This window comes from Oryctolagus cuniculus, chromosome 17 (genome assembly GCF_964237555.1).
Source record: "Oryctolagus cuniculus chromosome 17, mOryCun1.1, whole genome shotgun sequence".
Taxonomy (NCBI): domain Eukaryota; kingdom Metazoa; phylum Chordata; class Mammalia; order Lagomorpha; family Leporidae; genus Oryctolagus; species Oryctolagus cuniculus.
This window is the reverse complement of record NC_091448.1, coordinates 34,488,031-34,513,563: the sequence shown is the minus strand read 5'-3', so window position 1 is coordinate 34,513,563 and position 25,533 is coordinate 34,488,031. Positions and strand designations below refer to the sequence as shown.

Here is a 25,533-nt window from a genome sequence, read left to right as displayed (position 1 = left end):
AGAGACCAGGTGAAGCCGTTGCCGCTAGTCTGCGGACCCACCTTGGGTAGCAAGGAGGAAAAAGAATGAGCAAAGAGGAAGTCAGATGAGAGTCCCGAGCATATTTTGCGGGATGTTAAATAGACAGAAGTATTGTTGGGATGCAGCCAAATCTAGCGCTTCTTCCCCAGCCCCAAACCGCCCATCCACACCTCCGCATCCATCTCTGTCCCGAGTCCAGCCAAAGTCCTCACCTCCTTAAGCCATAAGAACACAAGCAGCAACAGGCCCCGCTAACGGACGGCGCGAGCCCAGGTAGCCGAGAGTCGCCCCTGCACTTACTAGTCTAAGAGCCTGGGGCTGAGATGAAGTCCGGGCACTGGCCTGTCGCACGCCATAGGAAAAATTCAAAATTAAAGCCTTGTCACGGAGGGACCAATCACAGACGCGGTCTTTTCGGGATTCGCCCTCCCGCTGGCGGAGGGTCATAGCCTGGCTTGTGATTGGCTGGGAGCGCACCACGCTCCGACCAATCAGAGTTGAGGCGCTTCTGGTATGAATACAAGGAAGGCGGGCGAGAAGGGGCGGGGAAGCCGGAGAGGAAAGAAGGTGTGTCGCGGCCGCTGTGCTGCCGGTGGAAGCTCTTGTGTAATTGGTTGGCTCTTCTTCCGATTGCACCAACCGTAAGCTCTCCCCAGCGGAGCCCCAACTGTAAAATTGAAAGTAGAGGAGAGGGGGCAGCCAATGGCAAAAAAAATGGGTCCGGCAGCCAATCCTCCCGCGGCGTTTTGTGTCTTTGCCCAACAGGAAAATGTGTTTCATGCCGAGGGGCGTTACTCGGTCACCAATGGGCGGGCGCCGGGGAAACGGAGGAGCCAATGAGTGCGAGATGTTGAGTGACAGCTGTCCAATAGAGACCCTCAGTGCTGGTAAAGCTTGCAGCTTAAGCGCCGCCGCGGTCTGAGGAATGTCAACTATTCAACATGGAGGCGGAGGTCGATAAGCTGGAACTGATGGTGAGTGCAAAGTGAAGGAGTTCTACCGGGTAATTCATTTTTCCTCAGTGGCCTCGAAGGTGGGCCGCGATTTGGAGTCGCCGGAAACTCTGGGTGGCGGAGGCTGGGCCAGACTCGAGTTCCCTCCTCCTGCACCAAAGGGAGCCGCCGCCGCCTGGGCTCCTAACCGCCGCGGGGAAGGGGTTACATCCGGGTAACTCGTGAGGGAAATGGCGGGAGATGCTGAGGGTGCGGGCCTTTGGAATTGCTCCCTGCTTTCCCTTGCTTTTCTGTCCTTCGGGGAGCTGCCCCTGGTGCAGGCAGCGTTGTCCGTGTTTCCACTCAGAAGTGGCTGGAATGGTTCCCCAGAGGCCCCAAGAAGGGGAGAGGTCGTTCACACTCCAAGAAAGGGCGATGGAGGGTGGGGTGGGGAATAACCTGAGCGGGGAGGGAGGTGCAGGGCTGAGCCGTTCAGGTCTCGAGGGCGGGCTGAGACTGCCCGAGAAAGGGTGCTGGACTTGAGTGCCCACCTCGCGAGCGGCCAAGGCAGCCCCCTGGACCCGCTTCTTTTTGGCCCGGAGGTGGCAAGCGTTGGGTGAGGGGGAGCCCACTCCCGGGGCGCTGACGGGACTGGGTCGGTAGAGCCACCCCGCTTTCGAGGTGCGACAGTAGGGAGCCGAGCCATCGTCTGGGAAAGTGGCCCCGCTGTTGCCGGCGTGTGTGGCCTGCGAGAGGCCGCCAAGCTGGGGGACTGTCCTGCTCGTGTTCTTGGCGGAGCTGCCCCTCCGCGCTCCTCTTTATCTCCTCCCTCCGTCCCTGGACCAGCAGCTTGATCGCCCGCGCTTTTTCCTTCGTTCCTCTGTTCGGTCCTTTCCCTCCTACACTAGCGATTGTTTCAGATCGGGCTGACCTCGAAAAACGTGGGATTTGGGAGAAGCACCCATCCTTGAGCGCCGGTCTTTTTTGTTTGTTAAAGAAAAATAAGATTACGTGTACTAAGGAAACTTCTTTCTTCTCCATCCGAGACCCGTCGGCCAGCCCCTGGCATTACTGCTTAGGTATCACTTACGCCTGTGCTCTGCTGTCTCCAGGCTGAATCTTGAATTTCTAACTTCTGCTATGGAAAGGACATGTGCTGGTGATGGAAGAAACGGACACCATCTTCACCCCCCCTGCTACTGCAGAAAATGCGATGCCTTGATGTATCTCCTTTCTTCCGATGTCTTAGTGGATTGAAGTGCCTCTCATACACAAAGTTGATTTGAATGCTTTCAAATTGCTCTTAACATCTTGTGTGTAAATTTTCTTTGTGGAGGGGTTGTGAGGATGGAGGCAGGTGGGGGGAGAAATGGCAGCGAAGAATTTTCCCTAGCTTTCCAAATGAATGAACATTTAGTTCAAAGTTTGTTATTTTTATTGTTAGTGGTTTTTTTTTTTTTTTTTTTTTTTTTTTTTTTTTTTTTTTTTTTAACAGCAAGCAAACAAGCTGTGTTAAGTATTGTAGTTTGCTTCTAGCAGCAGACATAAAATGTTGCCCCTCCCATTCTGGTTGCCTCCCTCCAGATGTAGATATGTCTGCTTAAATGTTGGAGGCTTACTGATGCTAATTCTGCTTTTAACAGATATTTTTCCCCCTCAAATTGGTTGCTTAGTTTTTAAACTTTTTCTGGCCAGTACTCTCACAAGATTTCCTTAGAATGAGCAAATTTTATTTTTAGGGAAAGACAGTTAAGTAAACATTTTGAAAAAAAAAAAAAAGTAGGATTTAGACAATTATGAAGTAGCCAAGCTTTTAAGTTTTCAACTGTTGTTTGAATTACTGGGTCATTTTAAAATTCTTTATGAAGAGAGGAAAAAAGAAAGCAGGTTCTTTCCTTTCTTCTATTACTTGCAAATAAGTTAGTAGTAGCTTTTGTATCTTTCAAGTTATTGGTTTGCTTTCATAATTAAAATGTTTTCAGATCTTTATTTATTGTTTTTAATATAACTACTTTGTGTTGATTAGCTAATAAAACCTTGCACTTTCAGATTTGCCATGTACTTTTAGGAAAAAAAGTTATCTGTGAACCAGTTTAGATTCTAAACATAAATGATATCCTGTGCAATCTTCTAATTTTGGGCTTTACATTACCCAAATAAAGGATTTGCCACAGAACCAGTATTGAATATTTAACAGGTGAAAAGGGCATGCATATTAACTTTGAAAAGAAAGTTCTTATTCTAGTTGTGTAGACAGCCTGATCCTCTTAATTGTTTTTCATGTTTCTTGTTTGTATTAGCTTCCAATTCAGAAAGTTAAACATTTATCTATTAAACATTTATCTTTAAAACCTGATACTTGGCTAGCAGATTTAAAAATTCTAATATTTGAGTTATGTGGCCCAGGAGTTCAGGCCAAAAATCTCATGTTTCAGCTGTTTGGAATTTGAGTCCATTTCTTAGTAGGCTCAGTTCAGCTAAGTAGCTGAACTGAATCATTTAAGGGGAGGTTGGTGGAAATAATGGAAATGTATTTTTGCATCAATCAACATTACTAATGGGGGAATAAGCTTATTGTAGTGTAACCTTTGTTCTCTGACTTTCTTCCCTTCACTTATTGATGGGTATTTGTCTAGTGTCCTTTTGTGGCACCAGTCACTAGTGATTGTACACAAAAGGTAGTGCAATGTGATATGATGTGATAGTATTCTGTTTCTGGGTTTACATCTGACAAAGTTTGAAGGGAATGGATATGTTCTCCTATATTTATTTCAGGAGTTAACAGGGATTTTAAAATTTCCTTCCAAAGTATTCAGTTAAGTTGGGCTAATGTTTTCCTGTTTAGAATACATTGATTCCCTGGCTGGCTCTTCCATCAGTAAAATCTAGAGGTAAAAAGCCATAAGATTAAAAAAAAAATTTTTTTTTGGTATTGTGTTTACAATTCCAGAGTGATAGATTGAGTATACAGAGATTGAGAAACTTATGCTTTGCTTTTCTTTGATACTCTTATTCAAAGAACTCATTTTATAGACATTTAACCAATTATCTTGGAGAAGGAGCTAAGAAAATATCACAACAGAAAACAGGAATATTTTTAACAGCTTTGCCTTAGTAATTATAGCTGCTTTTGTTAATACTCATCTTAAGGTATTGCTAATACCCATATTAATTACTAATAAGGCTTAGGACATATTTACAAACTTCCTTTCTATATCTATGTGTGTTTCTGCTTGTATATTGATTATAGTCATCAGAAAAATATCTCTTTGAAATTTAAGTCATACCTGCTTTCCCCCTAAACACTGATACAAACATTTTTAGGTTTTGAATGTCTTCTGTCCAAAATAGCATTTTGTTTTCACTGAAGCTTCAACTGATGCAAGATGATTTTTTCCCTTCTTATTACTGCTAACGAATGCTCTGACTTTATTGCACTACTGTACTTTACAGCTAGCAGTGCAATAGTATTGTCAAAGCATCTGAAAGCAGGATGCACACCATAATTTTTGTTCTTGTTTTACTTCTTCCTTCAGTGTTTGTGAATAATTTACCACAAAACTTTGTTGACGAAAATCGCTGTATACTTTTATTACCAACAGTGTTTTTCAAGAAAGTCATAATTTAAAAACTTTTAAACTATCTAAAAGCTAAGTACTGTACTGTGTTATGAAACACTGAAAAAATACTTTTTATATCTCAAGTTGTTATGTCTTGTCTTGTGCTCTGTAATTTCTTTCTTTCTATAACAGATTTGGATGGGTTCTGGCAAATCTTAGGTTTTATCAGGAATTAATAAGTGATGAAAACAATCTCTGTTATTTCCTATGGTAACTTGCTCCAAGTCTTAATTAGTGCTAATTTTGTATAGTGTGTAGAAAATGCTTGAATTTGAAACTTAAAAATAATTGAAAATTCATTTTTGTTATTATGAGATATAATAAAGTATGAATGCTTCACTTGTTTTTTTTTTCTTTAAATAATGAGTTTTGTGGAGATATAATTTATATACAATAAAACTCACTAATACCAAGTATATAATTTGATGAGTTTTGTCAAATGCATACAGTCATGTACTGCTACCACAGTCAGGATTTAGAACATTCCGCTACCTGAAAATGTTCCTTTGTGCCCCTTTTCAGTCAGCCTTTTCTGAAACTCCTTGGCAACCACTGATCTAGTTTTTCTTCTAGAATTGTCTATAAATTGAACCATACAGTGTATAGCCTTCTGTGATTGGGTTCTTGCACTAAACTCATTTATGTTGTTGTATGAAGTATGAAGGTACTTCAAGAGCTTGGTAAGGAAATGAAATTAAAGATAAGTTTATTTGGCGCAGAAAAATTGAAATTCATGCATATGAGTGATCTTCAAAAAGTTTGTGATAAAGCTGTACTATGAAAAAACAATGCAGTGGGGCTGCTTCTGTGGCATAGCAGGTAAAGCCACCACCTGCAGTGCCAGCATCCCATATGGGTGCTGATTGGAGTCCCAGCTATTCCATTTCCAAACCAGCTCTCTGCTATGGCCTGGAAAAGAAGTAGAAGATGGCCCAAGTGCTTGGGCCCCTCCACCCATGTGGGAGACCTGGAAGAAGCTCCTGGCGTCGGATCTGCCCAGCTCTGGCTGTTGCAGCCATGTGGGGAGTGAACCAGCGGTTGAAAGACCTCTCTGCCTCTATCTCTTTGTAACTCTGCCTTTCAAATAAATAAATCTTTTTTAAAAAGAAAAAACAATGCATGGATTAAAAAATTTTTTTTCATTCCAAAAGAAACATCTTTTAATACCATATCCCATGAATTTTTAAAAGGACCCCCCCCTTCCATGTATTAGTATTTGGACTTTTTTTTAAAGGGTATTTATTTATTTGAAAGGCAGAGCAACAGAGAAAGGGAGGGAGGGACAAAGACCCCATCTGCTAGTTCACGGCACAAATGGCTGCAACAGTAAGATCTGGACCAGGTAAAAGCCAGGAGCCAGGAACTCCATCCTGGTCTCCACATAGGTATCAGGGACCTAGGTCTTTGGGCCATCTTCCATTGCCTTCCCTGGTGCATTGGTGGGGAGCTGGATCAGAAGCAGAGTGGGGTGGTAGTAGAGGTGGTGGTGCTGTGGCATAGCGGGCTAACCTGCCACCTGCAGCGCTGGCATCCCATATGGGTGCTGGTTTGAGTCCTGGCTCCTTCACTTCTGATCCAGCTCCCTGCTAACGTGCTTGGGAAAGCAGTGGAAGATCTTTCTGTCTCCCCCTCTCTCTTGTAACTCTGCTTCCAGAAACTTAAAAACAGAATTCCATATGTTCTAGCAATTCTACTTCTATGTATATATGCAAAAGAATTGAAAACAGAGCCTTAAAGAAATATTTGTACACTCGCATTCATAGGAGCATTATTCCAGTAGCAAAAAGTAGAAGTAACCCAAGTGCCCATCAAGGGATAAAACTGTTTATTTATTTATTTTTTTAAGATTTATTTATTTACTTGAGAGTCAGAGTTACACAGAGAGGAGAGGCAGAGAGAGAGAGGTCTTCCATCCGATGGTTCACTCCCCAGATGGCCGCAACGGCCGGAGCTGTGCCGATCCGAAGCCAGGAGCCAGGAGCTTCTTCCAGGTCTCCCATGTGGGTGCAGAGGCCCAAGGACTTGAGCCATCCTCCACTGCTTTCCCAGGCCACAGCAGAGAGCTGCATAGGAAGTGGAGCTGCCGGGTCTCGAACTGGCGCCCGTATGGGATGCTGGCACTTCAGGCCAAGGCATTAACCCACTGTGCCACAGCGCCAGCACAATAAAATTGTTTAAAATTGTATTTTTTCTCTGAAACATTTTCTTTTTTTTTTTTTAAAGCTTTATTTATTTGTTTATTTATTTGAGTTACACAGAGAGAGGAGAGGCAGAGTGAGAGAGGTTTTCCCTCCGGTGGTTCACTCCCCAATTGGCCGCAACAGCTGGAGCTGCGCCAATCTGAAGCCAGGAGCCAGGAGCTTCTTCTGGGTCTCCCATGCGGGTGCAGGGGCCCAGGAACTTGGGCTATCCTCTGCTGCTTTCTCAGGCCATAGCAGAGAGCTGGATTGAAGTGGAGCAGCCGGGTCTCGAACCAGCGCTCATATGGAATGCCAGCACTTCAGGCCAGGGAGTTAACCCACTATACCACAGCGCTGGCCCCAAAACATTTTCTTTTTTAAGAAAGATTTATTAATTTTTGTGAAAGAGTTAGATCTTTCATCTGCTGGTTCACTCCCCAAATGGCCGCAACGAATTGGGGTAGGCCAGGTTGAAATGAGGAGCCAGGAGCATCATGCTGGGTCTCCCATGTGGGTAGCAAGGGCCTATTACTTGGGCTGTCTTCTGCTGATCTTCCTAGGTGCGTTAGGAGGGAACTGGATTGAAAGCATAACAGCTGGGACAGGAACCAGGCTAGGAACCGGCATGCCCTTATAAGATGCTGGCATTGCAGGCAGAGGCTTTACACCCTGTGGCACAAGGCTGGCCCCTGAAATATTTTCTAAATAGAAGTGGGTAGATAACTTAAAGGGGTATGGAGATCTGAAATTTTTTAAAATTTTTTGTTTTATTTGACAGGTAGAGTTATAGACAGTGAGAAGAGAGAGACGGAGAGAAAGGTCTTCCTTCCGTTGGTTCACTCCCCAAATGGCCGCTATGGCTGGTGCTGCGCCGATCTGAAGCCAGGAGCCAGGTGCTTCTTCCTGGTGTCCCATGTGGGTGCAGGGGCCCAAGCACTTGGGCCATCCTCCACTGCCCTCCCAGGCCACAGCAGAGAGCTGGACTGGAAGAGGAACAAGCGGGACTAGAATCCGGTGCCCAAATGGGATGCCGGCGCCACAGGCGGAGGATTAACTTAGTGAGCCACGGTGCCAGTCCCTGAAATTTTGTTTGAAAGCAGTGGTATGAATATAAAGGTTTAACGGCAAATTCAGAGTGGGGATTGTATTTGTTCATTTCTACCCTGTCAGTTCCACCTACCAGCATGATGGTTATCAGAGTGGAGTTGGGAAGATATGCACAATAGCACATAATATAGTATTCCTACTGTGCAGATACAACAGACCTCAAGAATATGGATAATGCTCCTGGGAAAGCAGTGGAAGATTGCCCCAAATATTTGGGTCCATTCCACCTATGTGGGAGACCTGGATGGAGTTCCTGACTCCTGGCTTCAGCTTGGCCCAGCCCCAGCTGTTATAGCCATTTGGGGAGTGAATCAGCAGATGAAGGGATCTCCCTTTCTCTGTGTCACTCTGGCTGTCAAATAAATAAATCTTAAAAATTTTGGTTTTCTGTTTTAAATTAAAACCACATTTTCCATCAGAGGTAAAAAAACGTTGCATAATTGATGACAGTGTTGTGATCCTAGAGAATTCTTGAAGTCATTATTTGCTTAATGCATTAATCTGTGACAGTCCATACTTACTGTTTCAATTTTGGCTTGAAATCTAAGAGAGATGCAGAGCAATGACTTTTTTTTTTTAAACTTTTATTTAATGAAGATAAATTTCCAAAGTACAGCTTATGGATTACAATGGCTTCCCCCCCATAACGTCCCTCCCACCCAATGACTTTTGAAATATTAACTATTCTTCAAGTTTTTAAATAGAGCACAAGTATTATGGCTAATGTATGAATTATATACTTTTTATGTCTAAATTTTCAAAAAGTATGTTATCACATTATTAAAATACGAAATAGTGTTGGCCGGCGCCGCGGCTCACTAGGCTAATCCTCCGCCTAGCGGCGCCGGCACACCGGGTTCTAGTCCCGGTCGGGGCACCGGATTCTGTCCCGGTTGCCCCTCTTCCAGGCCAGCCCTCTGCTGTGGCCCGGGAGTGCAGTGGAGGATGGCCCAGGTGCTTGGGCCCTGCACCCCATGGGAGACCAGGAAAAGCACCTGGCTCCTGGCTCCTGCCATCGGATCAGCGCGGTGCGCCGGTCGCATCGCGCTGGCCGCGGCGGCCATTGGAGGGTGAACCAACGGCAAAGGAAGACCTTTCTCTCTGTCTCTCTCTCTCACTGTCCACTCTGCCTGTTAAAAAAAAAAAAAAAAAAAAAAAGAAATAGTGTTAAGTGAAAAGAAGGACTAAAGTGTAATTTTTACTAGTATGGCTTGGTTTACAAAATGATGACTTGTGCTGATCTTTAGTTCCAGAAAGCTGACTCTGATCTGGATTACATTCAGTACAGGCTGGAATATGAAATCAAGGCTAATCATCCTGAATCAGCAGGCGAGGTAATCTACAAAATTAATAAGCCTCTTTAATTGATATTTTATAAAAATGTTTTCTGGATAGTTTGTCTAATACTAATAAATTATAACAATTATTATATTATTACTAAGTTATATCTCAAAATCTTGTGTTGGAAGCTTAGTCACCGTGTACTGTACAAATTGTGAAATGTGTGGCTACCTTTTTCTAACCTTTTATTTTTTTCAAAAAACATTTTATTTATTTATTTGAGAGGTAGAGTTACAGAGAAAGGGAAAGACAGAAAGGTCGTCCATCTGCTGATTCACTCCCAAATAGTTGCAACGGCCAGAGCTTAGCCAATACGAAGCCAGGAGCCAGGAGTTTCTTCTGGGTCTCCCACATGGGCACAGGGGCCCAAGGACTTCGGCCACCTTTTACTGCTTTCCCAGGCCATCAGCAGGGAGCTGGATCAAAAGTAGAGCAGCCAGAACTAGAACCGGCGCCCATATGGGATACCAGCGTCACAAGTGGAGGATTAACCTACTTCGCCACAGCGCCTGCCCCTCTAACTTTTAAAGAAAGAATCATTGGTGCCGGTGCTATGGCATAGCCAGTAAAGTTGTAGCCTGCAGTGCCGGCATCCGATGTGGGCGCTGGTTCAAGTCCCGACTACTCCATTTCTGATCCAGCTCTCTGCTATGGCCTGGGAAAGCAGGAGAAGATGGCCCAAGTCCTTGGACCGCTGCACCTGCGTGGGAGACCCAGAAGAAGCTCCTGGCTCCTGTCTTCAGATCGATACAGCCAACTAGGAAGTGAACCATCAGATGTAAGACCTCTTTCTCTGCCTCTCCTTCTCTGTGTAACTCTGACTTTCAGATAAATAAATAAATCTTAAAAGAAACAAAGAATCATTGAGTTCAGAGGTACAAACTTCCGTGAAAGCCTCTGAAATTCCAAATATACCTACCTCTAGGTCAGTGGCTCTTTTAGGGGAGAAGTCCTGCAGTCATGATATTGTCTGAGGAAGATGATGCTATACCATTAGTTTTTTAAATTTTGTGATATAAACAAGTGATTCTTGTGTAAAATTATGTAGTTAGAGTCCAAGTTTAGGTTGATTAGAAGTATCAACTGTGTTTATATGCCACAAAATCATAACTGGAAGTATACATACGCATGAAAATAAAAACACACTCTCCAGGCATTGTATGTTTTTTTTTTTTTTTTTAAGATTTTATTTATTTATTTGAAAGGTAGAGTTACAGACAGTGAGAGGGAGAGGCAGAGAGAAAGGTCTTTCTTCCATTGGTTCACTCCCCACATGGCTGCAATGGCCAGAGCTGCTCTGATCCGACGCCAGGTGCTTCTTCCTGGTCTCCCATGTGGGTGCAGCGGCCCAAGGACTTGGGCCATCTTTTACTGCTTTCCCAGGCCAATAGAGAGCTGGATTGGAAGAGGAGCAGCCAGGACTAGAACTGGCACCCATATGGGATGCCGGCACTGCAGGCAGAGGGTTAACCTGCGCCATGGTGATTGCCCCCAGGCATTGTATGTTAACATTAATTTACCACTTAAATCATTAATTTTTTTTTTTTTTTTTTTTTGGACAGGCAGAGTGGACAGTGAGAGAGAGACAGAGAGAAAGGTCTTCCTTTAACGTTGGTTCACCCTCCAATGGCTGCCGCGGCCGGCGCGCTGCAGCCGGCGCACTGTGCCGATCCGAAGCCAGGAGCCAGGTGCTTCTCCTGGTCTCCCATGCGGGTGCAAGGCCCAAGGACCTGGGCCATCCTCCACTGCACTCCCGGGCCACAGCAGAGAGCTGGACTGGAAGAGGGGCAACCGGGACAGAATCCAGCGCCCTGACCGGGACTAGAACCTGGGGTGCCGGCGCTGCAGGCGGAGGATTAGCCTATTGAGCCATGGCGTCAGCCTTAAATCATTAATAATATCTTCTATAGCCCTTGCCAGTAGACTAGAAATTTACAGTGGCAGGCGTTGTGGTTAAGCCACTGCCTACTCTGCCATCATCACGTATGGGCACTAATAAGTATAGAAATGTTCAAAAATGATTGTGGTGATACTTGTACAATTCTATGTATATACTAAAAACTGTTGAATTGCATACTTTAAAAGGGTGAATTTTATGGTCTATCTAGTATAGCCCAATAGCCTTTTTTTAAGATTTATTTATTTATTTTTGAAAATCAGGGTTACATTGAAGGAGATAGAGATCTTCCATCCTCTCGTTCACTCCCAAATGACCATAGTGGTTGGAGCTGGGCCAGGCTGAAGCCAGAAGCCAGGAGCTTCTTCTAGGTCTCCCACATGGGTGTGGGGGTCTAAGTACTTGGGCCATCCTCTGCTGCTTTCTCAGGCCATTAGTAGGGAGCTGAACTGGAAGTGGAACTCCCCAGGCCACAAATCATTGCTCATATGGGATGCCTGTACTGCAGGTGGTGGTTTTATCTGTTACACCACCACAGCAGCTGCAGACCACCAGACTTTTCTAAAGCAGTTAAACCATTTTCCATTATTATTGTTTAAAAAAAATTGTGGTAAATATATTATCAGGAATCTAGCATCTGGAGCCGGGGGTGGGTATCCAGCCTAGGCATGTTGATATGGGTGGTAGGGGATGCAGGCATCTTAACTAGCACCAGTATATATATATTTTTAAATGAAAGTTTTGAGGAGAGCCTGGTCTATATTTTTTTATTTATTATTTGAAAGGTAGAGTTAGAGAGAGGCAGAGGCAGCGAGAGAGAAAAAGAGAGAGGTCTTCCGTCCACTGGTTCACTCCCCAAATTTTTTTTTTTTTTTTTTTTTTTTGACAGGCAGAGCGGACAGTGAGAGACAGAGAGAAAGGTCTTCCTTTGCCGTTGGTTCACCCTCCAATGGCCGCCGCGGCTGGCGCGCTGCGCGCCTTGCTGATCCGATGGCAGGAGCCAGGAGCCAGGTACTTATCCTGGTCTCCCATGGGGTGCAGGGCCCAAGCACCTGGGCCATCCTCCACTGCACTCCCTGGCCACAGCAGAGAGCTGGCCTGGAAGAGGGGCAACCGGGACAGAATCCGGCGCCCCGACTGGGACTAGAACCCTGTGTGTCGGCGCCGCTAGGCGGAGGATTAGCCTAGTGAGCCGCGGCGCCGGCCCACTCCCCAAATTTTTTAAAGATTTATTTATTTATTATTTGAAAGGCAGAGTTAGAGATCTCCCATGTGGATGCAGTGGCCCAAGGACGTTGACTGTCTTCCACTGCTTTCCCAGGCTATCAGCACAGAGCTGGATTAGAAATGGAGCAGCTGGGACTCGAGCGTGCACCCATATGGGATGCCAACACAGCAGGCAGAGATTTAACCTAGTTTGCCATTGCCAGTGCAGCAGGTGGAGTTTTAACCAAGTACGCCACAGCGCCAGCCCTGGTAGTAAATATTAATTGAACATTACTATATGGAAACCACTTTGGAGAGTGTTATATACTCATACCCACATGTTACATACATATAATTTTGTTTAGCTGTATTTCCTCATTCCAGAACCATTTATGATTTGGAGGTGTCAGTCACTTTGCATAAAAATCAATAGTTTTTAAAATATTTATTTATTTATTTGAAAGGCATATTGACAGAAAAAGAGAGAGATCTTCCATTTGCTGCATCTTTCCCCAAGTGGCTACAATAGTCAGATCTGCGTCAGGTGGAAGATGCCAAGTCCTCTCTCTTTCTCTCTTTCTCTCTTTCTCTGTAACTTTGGCTTTCAAATAAATAAATAAATATTTTTAAAAGGTTCAGTTTAAGAAGATGGAACAGGAAAGAATTAAAGAAAGGCTGAAGAGTCAAAGATTATAAGCCGTATAGCAAGATTGATCCTTTTTTTCTTTTTAATGATTTATTTTTATTTGAAAGCTAGAGTTGGGGCAGGTGCTGTGGCTCAGCGGGTTAATGCCCTGGCCTGAAGCGCCGGCATCCCATATGGGCATTGGTTCTAATCCCGGCTGCTCCTCTTCTGATCCAGCTCTCTGCTATGGCCTGGGAAAGCAGTAGAAGATGGTCCAAGTCCTTGGGCCCCTGCACCCACATGGGAGACCCGGAAGAAGCTCCTGGGTTCGAATCAGCGCAGTTCAGCCGTTGCGGCCATCTGGGGAGTGAACCAATGGATGGAAGACCTCTCTCTCTGTCTCTACCTTTCTCTGTAACTCAGTCTTTCAAATAAATAAATCTTTAAAAAAAAAAAAAGTTACAGAGAAAGGGAGGGAGGGAGGGAGAGAGAGAAAGAGAGAGAGTCAGTCTTCCATCCGCTGGTTCACTCCCCAAATGCAATGGTTAGACCTGAACCAATTGGAAGTCAGGATTCAGGAGCTTTTTCCAGCGCTCCCATGTGGGTGCAGGGGCCCAAGCTTTTAGGACATCTTCTACTGCTTTCTCAGGCCATAGCAGAGAGCTGGATACAAAGAGGAGCAACCGGGATTAGTACTGGGGCCCATATGGAATGCCAGTGCTTTAGTCTGGGGCTTTCACCCACTGGACCACAGTGCCAGCCCCAAACTTGATCTTTTGATTGTTTCAAATAATTTGGTAAGGGATATGAGTCTATGGGATGTTAAACTGAGGAACAATACTATAGGTTTACAAAGCTTGGTGACAAATTTGAAGTGAGAAAAATGAAATTGTAGTGGATATTGTGGTGCAATGGGTTAGCCATTGCATGCAAACCCTGCATTACCATATGGAAGTGTCAGTTCATGTCCTTGCTCCTCCGCTTCCAATCCATCTTCCTTGGGAAGGCAGGTGGCCTGGGTGCTTGGGTATCTGCCACCCACATGAGAGACCTAAGGGAAGTTCTGGGCTGCTCGCTTTGGTCTGCTCCAGCCGTGGCTGCTGCAGGATCTTGGGGAGCGGAACAGTAGATGGAGGGTCTCTCTGTTGCTCCTTCCCTCTCTGTCACTCTGGATCTGAAATAAATATTTTTTTAAAAGACTTATTTATTGGGGCTGGTACTGTGGCACAGTAGGTTAATCCTTTGCCTGTGTTGCCAGCATCTGTTATAGGCTCTGGTTCTAGTCCCGGCTGCTTCTCTTCTGATCCTGTTTTCTGCTGTGGCCTGGGAAAGCAGTGGAAGATGGCGCAAGTGGTTGGGCCCCTGCATCCACGCGGGAGACCCGGAAGAAGCTCCTTTGGATCTGCCCAGCTCTGGCCATTGTGGCCATTTGGGGAGTGAACCAGCAGATGGAAGATTTCTGTCTGTCTATCTGTCTCTCTCTCCCTCTGCCTTTCCCTCTCTTTCTCCCTCTCCCTCTCGCTGTCTGTAACTCTACCTCTCAAATAAAGAAATAAATTTTTTTGAAGACATTCATTTATTTGTAAGGCTGAATTAGAGAGAGAGAGAGGGAGAGCCAATGGCTGCAGTGGCCAGAGCTAGGCCGAACCGAAGCCAGGAGCCAGGAGCTTCTTCCAGGTCTCCCATGCAGGTGCAGGGGCCCAAGGACTTGGGCCATCTTCCATTGCTTTCCTAGGCCATCAGCAGGGAGCAGGGTTGGAAGTGGAGCAGCCGAGACTTGAACCAGCACCTATATGGGATGATGGTGCTGCAGGCGGAGGTTAACCTATATGCCACAGGTTAACCTATATGCCATATCCCTGAATAAATACATTTTAAAAAAAGATTTACTTATTTATTTGAAAGGCATAGTTACGAGCTGTAGCCAGGAATTTCTTCTGGGTCTCCCACGTGGTAGCAGGGGCCCAAGTACTCCATACAAATTTTTTAAAAAGATTTTTTATTTATTTGAAAGTCAGAGTTACACAGAGAGAGAAGGAAAGGCAGAGGGAGAGAAGACTTCTATCTGCTGGTTCACTTCCCTGTTGGCTGCAATGGCCGGAGCTGCACCAATCTGAAGCCAGGAGCCAGGAGCTTCTTCCAGGTCTCCTACTTGGGTGCAGGGGCCCAAGGACTTGGGCCTTCTTCTATTGTTTCCCCAGGCCACAGCAGAGAGCTGGATTGGAAGTAGAGCAGCTGTGTCTCGAACCAGCGCCCATATGGAATGACGGCACTGCAGGTGGCGGCTTTAACCTTCTATGCCACAGCACTGGTCCCCTTATAAATAAATTTTTAAAAATGAAACTGGGGGGCTGGCACTGTGACACAGCAGGTTAAGCAGCAGCCTGCAGCACTGTCATTCCATGTGGGCTCTGGTTGGAGTCCTGGCTGATCCAGTTCTGATCCTGCTCCCTGTTAATGCTCCTGGGAAAGCAAGGGAACATGGGCCCTTGCACCCACATGGGAGCCCTGGAAGAAGCCTCGGGCTCCTGGTTTCAGCCTGTCCCCATTTGTTGCAGCCATTTGGGAAGTGATCCAGAAGATAGAGGACCTCTCTCTGTCTCTCCTTCTCTTTATCTCTGCCTTTCAAATAAATAAATTAATATTTTTTAAAAAATGAAATTGGTTTTTCAGTGACAACAGAATCAAGATAAAGAGTTAATTTTACCACCACCATCCCCCTCCCAGTATAGGGACAGGAGGACATGGTCTGAGTATCTGTGTCTGTGTGTATTTAAATTTTTTTTTTTTATTTGAGGCATAGAGGCAAGCAGATAGAACTCACATCAGCTAAAGCTGAGCCAGGCCAAATCCAAGAGTTAGGAGCTGGGAAGTGAGTTCAAATATCCCTCGTGAGTGGCAGGGAACCAACTTCTTGAACTAACTGGCTGTTTCCCAGGGTACACATTTGCAGGAAGCTGTAATAAGGAGTGGATCTAGGACTCTGTCCCAGGGACTTCAATATGGAATGCAGATGTCCCAACTGGTGTTTCAACTTTAAGGCCAAATGCCTGCCTAATGTATGTTTTTCAAGTCTTTATAAAGGAAGATTTAAAAAATGTTGAAATACAGGAAATTTAAAGTTACAGAGAATATGGGGAAGAAACAATAGTGGTATTGTTAGACTTTGCATAAAGATGAGAATGAATGTTCATAGGTGTTTTCATTTGGGGATAAATAGCCAAAAATGGAATCTCTTCTGGATGGTTTCTGTCTTCCTGGCATAGAAGTTGGTGAGGTAGGTAATGTGCCAAGAACAAACAGATGGGTATTGGAGGGAGTGGAAAAAAATTAGAATAGCCAGAAACCATCAGGGAATAAAAAATGACAGTATTAAAAAAAATTTACAGTATTATGTGGCAGAAAGAATACAATTGAAATATCTTTTATGGAATAGTAGCTAGATAGTAGAATGAATATTGATATTAGATATTGATGATTAGAATGAATTTTAGATATTTCATTAGAAAATGAATTTGAAAAATCATTGTAGGTAGAGTTGGTATTTTGCATTTTGTAAGTATATAAATAAATTGGAATTTTTACATGCTTTATCCCTAATATAGTATGTTTTATAAGTGTTTTGAAGTTGTATTATTTTAAAGAACAATACAAATAGTATCTGATATTCTTCTGGATAGTATTTATAAAATTCAATTGAAGAAATAATATATAATAAATGATTGCGAACTGTGCGTCAAATCTGAGATATCTAATGTGTCTTTATTTGGTGTTTATTATTGTTCATTATTTTTGTGGGTTATTTCTGTTCTGAGGCTAGAAATTCACTGACAATAGAACTTAAGTCTTAAATTTCCTTGTTCTTGCATCTCCCATCCTTTTTTGCACAATTTCTAATTAAGTACTCAGCAGTGTTCAATTAAATGGATGATACAATATGTTGTATATATTTTAATTTTTAAAAAGTTTAAATTTTCCTTCCCATGATTTAATATACATAATTAACTTTTTTTCCTGATATAGAAAAATCCAGTTACACTCTTAAAGGAAATGTCAGCGATAAAGTCTCGATATCAAACTTTGTATGCACGCTTTAAACCAATTGCTGCTGAGCAGAAAGAGACTAAAAACCGCATTTGTGCTACTATGAATAAGACTATGACCATGATACAAGAACTCCAAAAGCAAACAGACCTGGAGGTAATGTTGATAAGTTGGATTTGTTTAGTTTTTTGTTTTGTTTTGTTTTGTTTTGACAGGCAGAGTGGACAGTGAGAGAGAGAGAGAGAGAGAGACAGAGAGAAAGGTCTTCCTTTTGCCGTTGGTTCACCCTCCAATGGCCGCCGCGGCCGGCGCGCTGCAGCCGGCGCACCACGCTGATCCGATGGCAGGAGCCAGGTACTTATCCTGGTCTCCCATGGGGTGCAGGGCCCAAGGACTTGGGCCATCCTCCACTGCACTCCCGGGCCACAGCAGAGAGCTGGCCTGGAAGAGGGGCAACCGGGACAGAATCCGGTGCCCCGACCGGGACTAGAACCCGGTGTGCTGGCGCTGCAAGGCGGAGGATTAGCCTAGTGAGCCGCGGTGCCAGCGGATTTGTTTAGTTTTTGATATGAGTGCTGCTTTGAAAGGTAAACCCCTAGTCATTGGTATTTTGAAACTCAGTACTCAGTTTGGATTATTGATAAGAATGAAATGTCTATGTCTCATATGTGTTGATCCGAAGCCAGGAGCCAGGAGCTTCTTCTTGGACTCCACATGGGTGCAGGGGCCCAAGGACTTGGACCATCTTCTACTGCTTTCCCAGGCTAAAGCAGATAGCTGGACAGGAAGTGGAGCAGCCGGGTCTCAAACCGGTGCCCATATGGGATGCCGGTGCTTCAGGCCAGGGCATTAACCCACTGCATCACAGCGCTGGCCCCTGATCCACCTCTCTGTTAAAAGCAGTGGAAGATTGGCCAGCGCTGTGGCTCAATAGGCTAATCCTCTGCCTGCGGCGCTGGCACCCTGGGTTCTAGTCCCGGTCGGGACGCTGGATTCTGTCCTGGTTGCTCCTCTTCCAGTCCAGCTCTCTGCTGTGGCCTGGGAGTTTAAGTGGAGGATGGCCCAAGTCCTTGGCCTTGCACCCACCCGGGAGACCAGGAGAAGCACCTCGCTCCTGGCTTCGGATCAGCGCGGTGCACCTCCTGCAGCAGCCATTGTGGGGTGAACCAACGGAAAAGGAAGACCTTTCTCTCTCTGTCTCTCTCTCTCACTGTCCACTCTGCCTGTCAAAAAAAGAATATTAAAAAAAAAAAAAAAAAAAAAAAGCAGTGGAAGGTGGAAGATGGCCCAAGTGATCAAGTGATGGACCCCTGCACCCGCATGGGAGAATCTGAGGAAGCTCCTGGTTCCTGGCTTCAGATCGGCTCAGCTCTGGCCATTGCAGGCATTTAGTGTATGGAAACCTCTCTCTCTGCCTCTGCCTGTTTGTAACTCTGCCTTTCAAATAAATAAGTAAATCTTAAAAAAATAAAATGGACTTTAACATTATTTTGGGACTATTAACTAACCAAAAAAAAAAAAGGGATAAAATAATTATAAAGGTGACCACCAAATGGAGAATAAAAAAGAACTAAAATTACACTGAAAGAAAACAAAACAAATTCCAAAACAATAATATGAGAATAAATAGAAAAAAGAGATTAAAAGAATGTGTAATATCCCAATGTTGGCACCAAAACATTTATGTTAGAGAAGAAAAACTTCTATAATTTTTCGGCTAATTAATCAGCCTTAATCTGTGTAAAAATTCTTTGAGGATTTATTCAACAAACAGATGATCTAAAAAGTCTTGCACAGTGATCACAAGGAATAATATGGATTCATTGAGAACAAGCAAGTCTTACCAGAATAACATACTTTCGTTTTTTGGAGTAAAAGAGAGAAATTCTGTTTGACTTGTATTAAGTATAGTTGGTTTTCATTTTATCCATATGAACATGTTGGGCAAATGTCCGTTGATAGTGAAACCAGCTGCATATCAAAATCACAGAATCTGGAATTCCTTTTTTTTTTAAATTTTTTTTTGACAGGCAGATTTAGACAGTGAGAGAGAGAGAGAGACAGAATGAAAGGTCTTCCTTCCGTTGGTTCACCCCCCAAATGGCCACTATGGCTGGCGCGCTGCCCCACTTCCATCTGATGGGTTATTCCCTAAATAGCCCCAACAACCAGGGCTGGGCAAGGCTGAAACCAGGAGCCAAGAACTTCATACTTGTCTCCCACACGCATGGCAGAGGCCCAAACATTTGGACCATCTTCTGCTGCCTTCCCAGGCACATTAGCAGAATTCTGGATTGGAAGTGGAGTAGCTGGGACTTGAACTGGGTCTCCAATATAGGATGCTGGCATCACAAGCTTAACTCACTTCAGCACAATGCCAGCCCCTGCAATTGTTTTAGAACTAGGCTGTCCAAGAGATGTATGTGACTATATAAAATAGATTTAAATAAATTAAATAAAATTGAAAATTCAGTTCTTCATCTACTGATTGCATAGTGCAGATATAGAATATTTCCAGCATGATGGAAAATTTTATTGGACAGCACTGCCCCAGAGATTCTGATTCTGTAGGTCTGGTGTGTTCCAGATTTGGCAGTCTCTCTAGAGATGACCTATATAGTTAGGCAGATTAGTAACTAGAGTGATTTTTGGATTGTACTTCCTGTTTTTTCCCCATATAACCCTTTGTTTCAGCCAGCTTGTTGGTGTTCTGGGAAAGTCCCTTACAAATGTATTTATCTTCCCTTCTTTCTGCTTTTATACTTTCCTGCTTTTGGTTGATACTGTTGGCTGCCTGTTTTATTTATTTATTTATTTTTTAGCATCTGTTATCTTTCCGGCCTACCATAGTGTTTTCTTGAGATATGTGTCATTCCTCACAATCACATGCTTGAGGTGAAGGTGGGCCTACCCTTAGCTCCAGAGATGTACTCCATTAGCAAGGGGTATGGATTTTCCTTTCGCTAACAGTGGTTAAGGAATGAGTTTGTTACTCAAATGACATGTGAGGAGGGAAGATTTGGAAGTAGGTAATTAGAAAGAGTTTCCTCACTGAAGAGAACCTTAGGCAGAGAAAGCTGCTTTTTTTCTTCTGCATATTTTTTTAAAGATTCATTTTTATTTATTTGAAAGTCAGAGATACTGAGAGAGGTAGAGAGAGAGAGAGAGAGAGAGAGAGGTCTTCCATCCCCTGATCCACTCCCCAGATGGCTGCAACAGCCAGAGCTGTGCTGATCTGAAGCCAGGAGCCAGGAGCTTCCTCCTGGTCTCCCATGCGGGTGCAGGGGCCCAAGGACTTGGGCCATCTTCCATTGCTATCCAGGCCATAGCAGAGAGCTGGATCAAAGAGGAGCAGCCAGGACTAGAACGGGCGCCCATATGGGATGCTGGTGCTTCAGGCCAGGGTGTTAACCTGTTGCACCACAGCACCAGCCCCTGGGTATTTTATGTAGTTGTGTACCTAGCATTTTTAGAGCCATTTTGTTAGTTTGAGAGTCAAGCCATCCTCAAGGACAGTCAGCTGTGAGATGGAAAAACTGATGAGTTCTTTGTGTTGTTAAGCTGCTGAATGGGTCAGCCTTGAAGTCTGTCTTCTGAAATTATTGTGTAATGATCATAAATTTTACTTACCTATTTTGAAATGTTTCTATTTGCAGCTAAAAGCATTTTATTTATTCTTCAAAATTAGTCCAAGTCTCCACTTCTTTGAGCAAATTTCCAGACAGTTTTTGTTCACATCTCTTCCTCAAAAATACTTTTGGAATATGGCATCCAAAGAGGACTTCTTTGATTCTGTACAGTCCTTAAATTGTTTTATTTCTTGGTCTTGTTTAATTTAAGTAGAAGTTCTTTGGAAACTTAGACATTATAGGACCTTACATATGGATACTCAAATGTCTATTCTTTCCCTTTCCCTTCCTAAATTTATGATTACATATATAGAATAAGCTTATGGGGGCTGGTGCTGTGGCGCAACAGGTTAAAGCCCTGGCCTGAAGCGCTGGCATCCTATATGGGCTCCAGTTCTAGTCCCGGCTGTTCCTCTTCCAATCCAGCTCTCTGCTATGGCCTAGGAATAGCAATAGAAGATGGCCCAAGAGCTTGGGCCCCTGCACCTGCGTGGGAGACCTGGAAGAAACTCCTGGCTTCGGATCTGCGCAGCACAGCTCCGGCCCTGGTGGCCACATGGGAAGTGAACCCGTGGATGGAAGATCTCTCTGTCTCTACCTCTCTCTGTAACTGTCTATCAAATAAATAAAATAAATCTTAAATAAAAAATCAGCTTATGGAACATTTATTGGTATAATGAAGCAGAATTTAACTACTTTAGTACTCTTTAAAGGATCTTGAAATAAAGATTTTCATTTGTTTTTTAGCTGTCACCACTGACTGAAGAAGAGAAAACTGCAGCAGAGCAATTAAAATCTCACATGCCAGACCCATGAAGAAATGGAATTGCAAAAGAGAATTTAAATGGAGAAGCGATCAATTCCAAAGAAATTTAGGAAAATATCTTGTTAACACTTAGCTTCCAGAGTTGGGGGCTGGTGAAGGAGAAAGAGGTTTGGCTTGAGTGTCTGGGTAATGATGGTTTCCAAATGAGAGAAAATAAGAAAGGAAGATATTATATGAATGATGTTCAGTCAGAATGATGGAATGTGAATAAAGGATTTTAGATACACACACACACACACAATCTTGTAATTTCAGGTAAAGGTGTCACTTAACACTGTTTTGCATCTGTTTGCTTTTTGTATAGTTAATAAAATGTTCTGACCTATCATAAAAAGGAATATTTATATACATTTTGGTTATTCAAAATGTAAAAGAGCATGCTATAGTAATTAAAAGAGAGGCAAAATGTTTGTACTAAACATTATATAAATACTTCAAAATATTAATGGGAAATGAAATTAAAAAGTAAGTTTATTTTGGTGTAAAAATTGATATCTATACACAGTTTTTTATAATATACATTTTCCACAAATATTTTGAAATTCTCCCTTTGCATATATTGATATATAATTTCATTTTGAAAATGTTGATTGCATATGTGGTCACATTATTGGTGGGACTGCCAGAATGTGACTTGTGGTCTGCCACAAAACCTAGCTGAAGTAATAAACTGGCTTCTCTGTGATGACCTTACATTTTTTCCTCTGAACCTTCTGCCTGCTAATGCTCAGCAGCATGAGCTAGCTTTCAAAAGCTATTTTAGATCGTCCTGTTGTATTTCAGTAATACCTTTGTTCTCTGTTAGCCTATATTATTATAATTGTTCTTTCTCTATGAAAACCTACAAATGGACTGGTGCCACGGCTCACTAGGTTAATCCTCCGCCTGTGGCGCCAGCACCCTGGGTTCTAGTCCCTGTCGGGGCGCTGGATTCTGTCCTGGTTGCCCCTCTTCCAGGCCAGCTCTCTGCTGTGGCCAGGGAGTGCAGTGGAGGATGGCCCAAGTGCTTGGGCCCTGCACCCCATGGGAGACCAGGAGAAGCACCTGGCTCCTGCCGTCGGATCAGCGCGGTACGCTGGCTGCAGTGCGCCAGCCACGGCGGCCATTGGAGGGTGAACCAACGTCAAAGGAAGACCTTTCTCTCTGTCTCTCTCTCTCTCACTGTCCACTCTGCCTGTCAAAAACAAAACAAAACAAAAAAAACCCCTACAAATGAAATTAGAGGAGCATTTTTCTGTTGTTTGTCAGTTTTTGTGTGTATATATATTTTAGTCTCCCTATTTATTTTTTATTTTTAAAGATTTATTTTATTTATTTGAAAGAGTTACAGAGAGAGGTAGAGATAGAGATAGGTCTTCCATTCGTTGGTTCACTCCCCAACTGGCTGCAATGGCCGGAGCTACAGTGATCTGAAGCCAGAAGCCAGGAGCCTCTTCTGGGTCTCTGACATTGGTGCAGGGACCCAAGGACTTGGGCCATCTTTTGCTGCTTTCCTAGGCCATAACAGAGAGCTGGATCGGAAGAGGAGCAGCCAAGACTAGAACTAGCAGCCATATGGATGCTGGCGCTTCAGGCCAGGGCTTTAACCCACTGCGCCACAGTGCCGACCCCTCCCTATTTATTTTTAAATGATTATTGGCAATAAGGTAATTGCCTAAAGTAGAGACAGATCCTGAAAAGTATGAATAGCAATACACACACATATCTGGCTAATAGTAGGTGCAAAGGGAAGTCTTTTTAAAATTTTTTTTTTTATTTGACAGCTAGAGCTAGACAGTGAGAGAGAGAGAGAAAGGTCCTCCCTCCGTTGGTTCACCCCCTAATTGGCCATCACAGCTGGAACTATGCTGATTCAAAGCCAGGAGCCAGACACCTCTTGATTTATCTATCTAATAAAAGATTAAAGTGCCAATGAATTGTTACTGTAGTATTCTGGAAAATGCTGAAGCTATACTAAAGTGTAGAGGGAAAAAGGTATTGCAATTCTGTAGTTAAGATTTGGTTTTGGAATTATACCTAAGATTTAAGTACAGTAGTCTCTTCTTATCTGCAGTTTTACTTGCCATTGTTTGTTATCTAGGAAATATTAAATGGAGAATTCTAGAAATAAGTCTGATGTTTTAAATTGTGCACCATTATAAGCAGCATGATAAGATCTTGTGCTGTTCTGCTCCAATCCTTTATCCAGCATATCCATGCTGTTTCCACTACCTGTCTATTAGTCTCAGTTTCTGTCCTGGTTATCAGGTTAACTGTTACTATTATAATATCTAATTTGCACTAGTAAGTGATCTCCAGAGTGATAGAATAGAACATGTGTAGACAAATAATGGATTTACTAGTGAAATTGGCTCATGAGATTATGGCAGTTGAGGAGTTCCACAACAGGTTGTCTGTATACTGAAGACACTGGGATGTCACAGCACAGCTCAGTCCAAATCTGAAGCCTTCAGGACCAGAGAATCCAATGGTGTAACTCTTTAGTAAAAGGCGAAAGATTTATATGATCTGAAGAGAAACCAGAGTAATGGTGTAACTCTTAGGCCCAGGCCTAAAGCCTGAGAACCTAAGAAGCTGTTGGTATAAATCCTGGATTCCAGAGAATGGAAAGTTTAGAGTCCCGATGTCCAAAGCAGCAGAGCAGTCTATCCCAGCTGTTGGGGAAGAAAGACCAATTCACCTTATGTGTTTGTTCAATGGAGGATCTCAGCTGATTGGATAGTGCCACACTGAGAGAAAATCTTCCCCTCAGTCCACTCATTCACATACTGATCTCTTCTGGAGACACCTTCACTCAAGGTATTCCTTAATCCAGTCAAGTTGACACCTAAAATTAAGCATCACAGCTGGGCTGTAATGCTGTATGGCATATAGAAAAAAAAATCTATATAGTGAGACAGGCATTTATCCTAGTGGTTAAGGTGTCTATTTATCATATTAGAGTGCCTGGATTTGACACTTGGCTCTAGCTACTGACTCTTGTTAATTCAGAGCCTGGGAGGCAGCAGTGATGGCTCAGGTTTTTGGGTTCTTGTCATTAACATGGAAGATTTGGATTGAGTTCCCAGCTCCGGGTTTCTATCTGGCCCAGTCCAAACCATTGTGGGTATTTGAGGACTAAATTAGCAGGTAGGAGCTCTGTCTTTGCTTCTCAAATTAAAGCACAAGGGGCCTGTCTTGCCATGCAGTGGGTTAAGCCACCATTTGTGATGCCAGCATCCTATGCTGGTTTGTCTTGGCTGCTCCACTTCTGATTCAGCTCCTTGCTAGTGTGCCTGGGAAGGCAGAGGAAGATGACTCACGTCTTTGGGCCCCTGCCTCCCATGTGGGAGACTTGGATGGAGTTCCTGGCTCCTAACTTTGGCCTTACTCAGACTCAGCCATTGCAGCTTTTCAGGGAGTGAACCAGTAGTTGAAAGATCTGCCTCTCCCTCTCTGTCTCTATAACTCATTCAAATAAATAAATAAATCCCAACAAAAGACAATAAGTAGAATTTGGTATTTGTGGTTTCACGTCCATTGGGGAGTTTTGTACTTTATCTCCTCTGGATAAGGGGGAACGACTGTAGTAGTTTTTATTATTAGTTTTTGTTTGGAGCCTACCAACTCTTTTATTCCAGTTCTTTACAGTTTATAATAGCTTTTTGTGAACTATAGTTAGTGCACTGTGCTGTGGAATACTAGAATCTTACCTTGAAGAAATTTTATTTTTGTTTATCTGAAAGGTAGAAAGAGGTAAAGTTTCTATCCACTGGTTCCCTCTCCAAATGCCTACAACAGTTGGGGCCAACAACTCCATCTAGGACTTCCACATAGGTGACAGGGGTCCAAGTATTTAAGCCATTATTTGCTGCCTTCCAGGATGTGCATTAGCAGGAAGCTGGATTGGAAGTAGAGAAGTTGAGACTCAATCTAGGCTTCTAAGTGAATTGTGAACATCAGCAGGGACTTAACCCACTATGCCTCAGTGCCTGACCTTAGGATCTATTACTTGTATCTGTGTGTTGTGCTCCTTATGAAATCTCCTTCTCTTCTAAGCCTCTAATAATCCCTGTTTTGAATTCTGATTGACTTTTTTTAAAAAAACTTCTACATATAACAGAAA

The 25,533-nt window shown here is 43.5% G+C and overlaps 2 protein-coding genes and 1 non-coding gene across 7 annotated transcripts in view; 2 read left to right on the top strand and 1 right to left on the bottom strand.

Moving 5' to 3' along the window:
- The window catches only part of PRR11 (proline rich 11), a 30,513-nt gene extending 29,801 nt beyond the window's left edge, over window positions 1–712 (bottom strand). For 2 of the 3 annotated variants that reach the window (XM_051824803.2, XM_008271202.4), the window contains exon 1: window positions 234–712. The gene's annotated coding sequence lies outside the window, so the exon portion shown is untranslated. The remainder of the gene's footprint in view (window positions 1–233) is intronic. The other variant, XM_008271203.4, reaches the window with a different exon arrangement.
- Window positions 562–23,535, top strand: SKA2 (spindle and kinetochore associated complex subunit 2). Of its 3 annotated transcripts, XM_002719089.5 has the most exons (5): window positions 562–662; window positions 787–995; window positions 9,108–9,194; window positions 16,953–17,129; window positions 21,350–23,535. In XM_002719089.5, exons 2-5 carry the CDS (start codon window positions 963–965, stop codon window positions 21,416–21,418), a joined length of 366 nt encoding a protein of 121 aa, XP_002719135.2. In that variant the 5' UTR covers window positions 562–662; window positions 787–962; the 3' UTR covers window positions 21,419–23,535. The 3 variants fall into 3 exon arrangements, with proteins under 3 accessions (XP_002719135.2, XP_051680773.1, XP_051680772.1); XM_051824813.2 differs by lacking the exon at window positions 562–662 and having other exon boundaries at window positions 838–995; window positions 21,047–21,436; XM_051824812.2 differs by lacking the exon at window positions 562–662 and having other exon boundaries at window positions 838–995; window positions 21,029–21,436.
- Window positions 4,374–4,435, top strand: MIR301A (microRNA mir-301a). The gene has a single exon (NR_162598.1). It is a non-coding gene; the product is annotated as a microRNA mir-301a (primary transcript).
- Window positions 23,536–25,533: the final 1,998 nt, after the last annotated feature.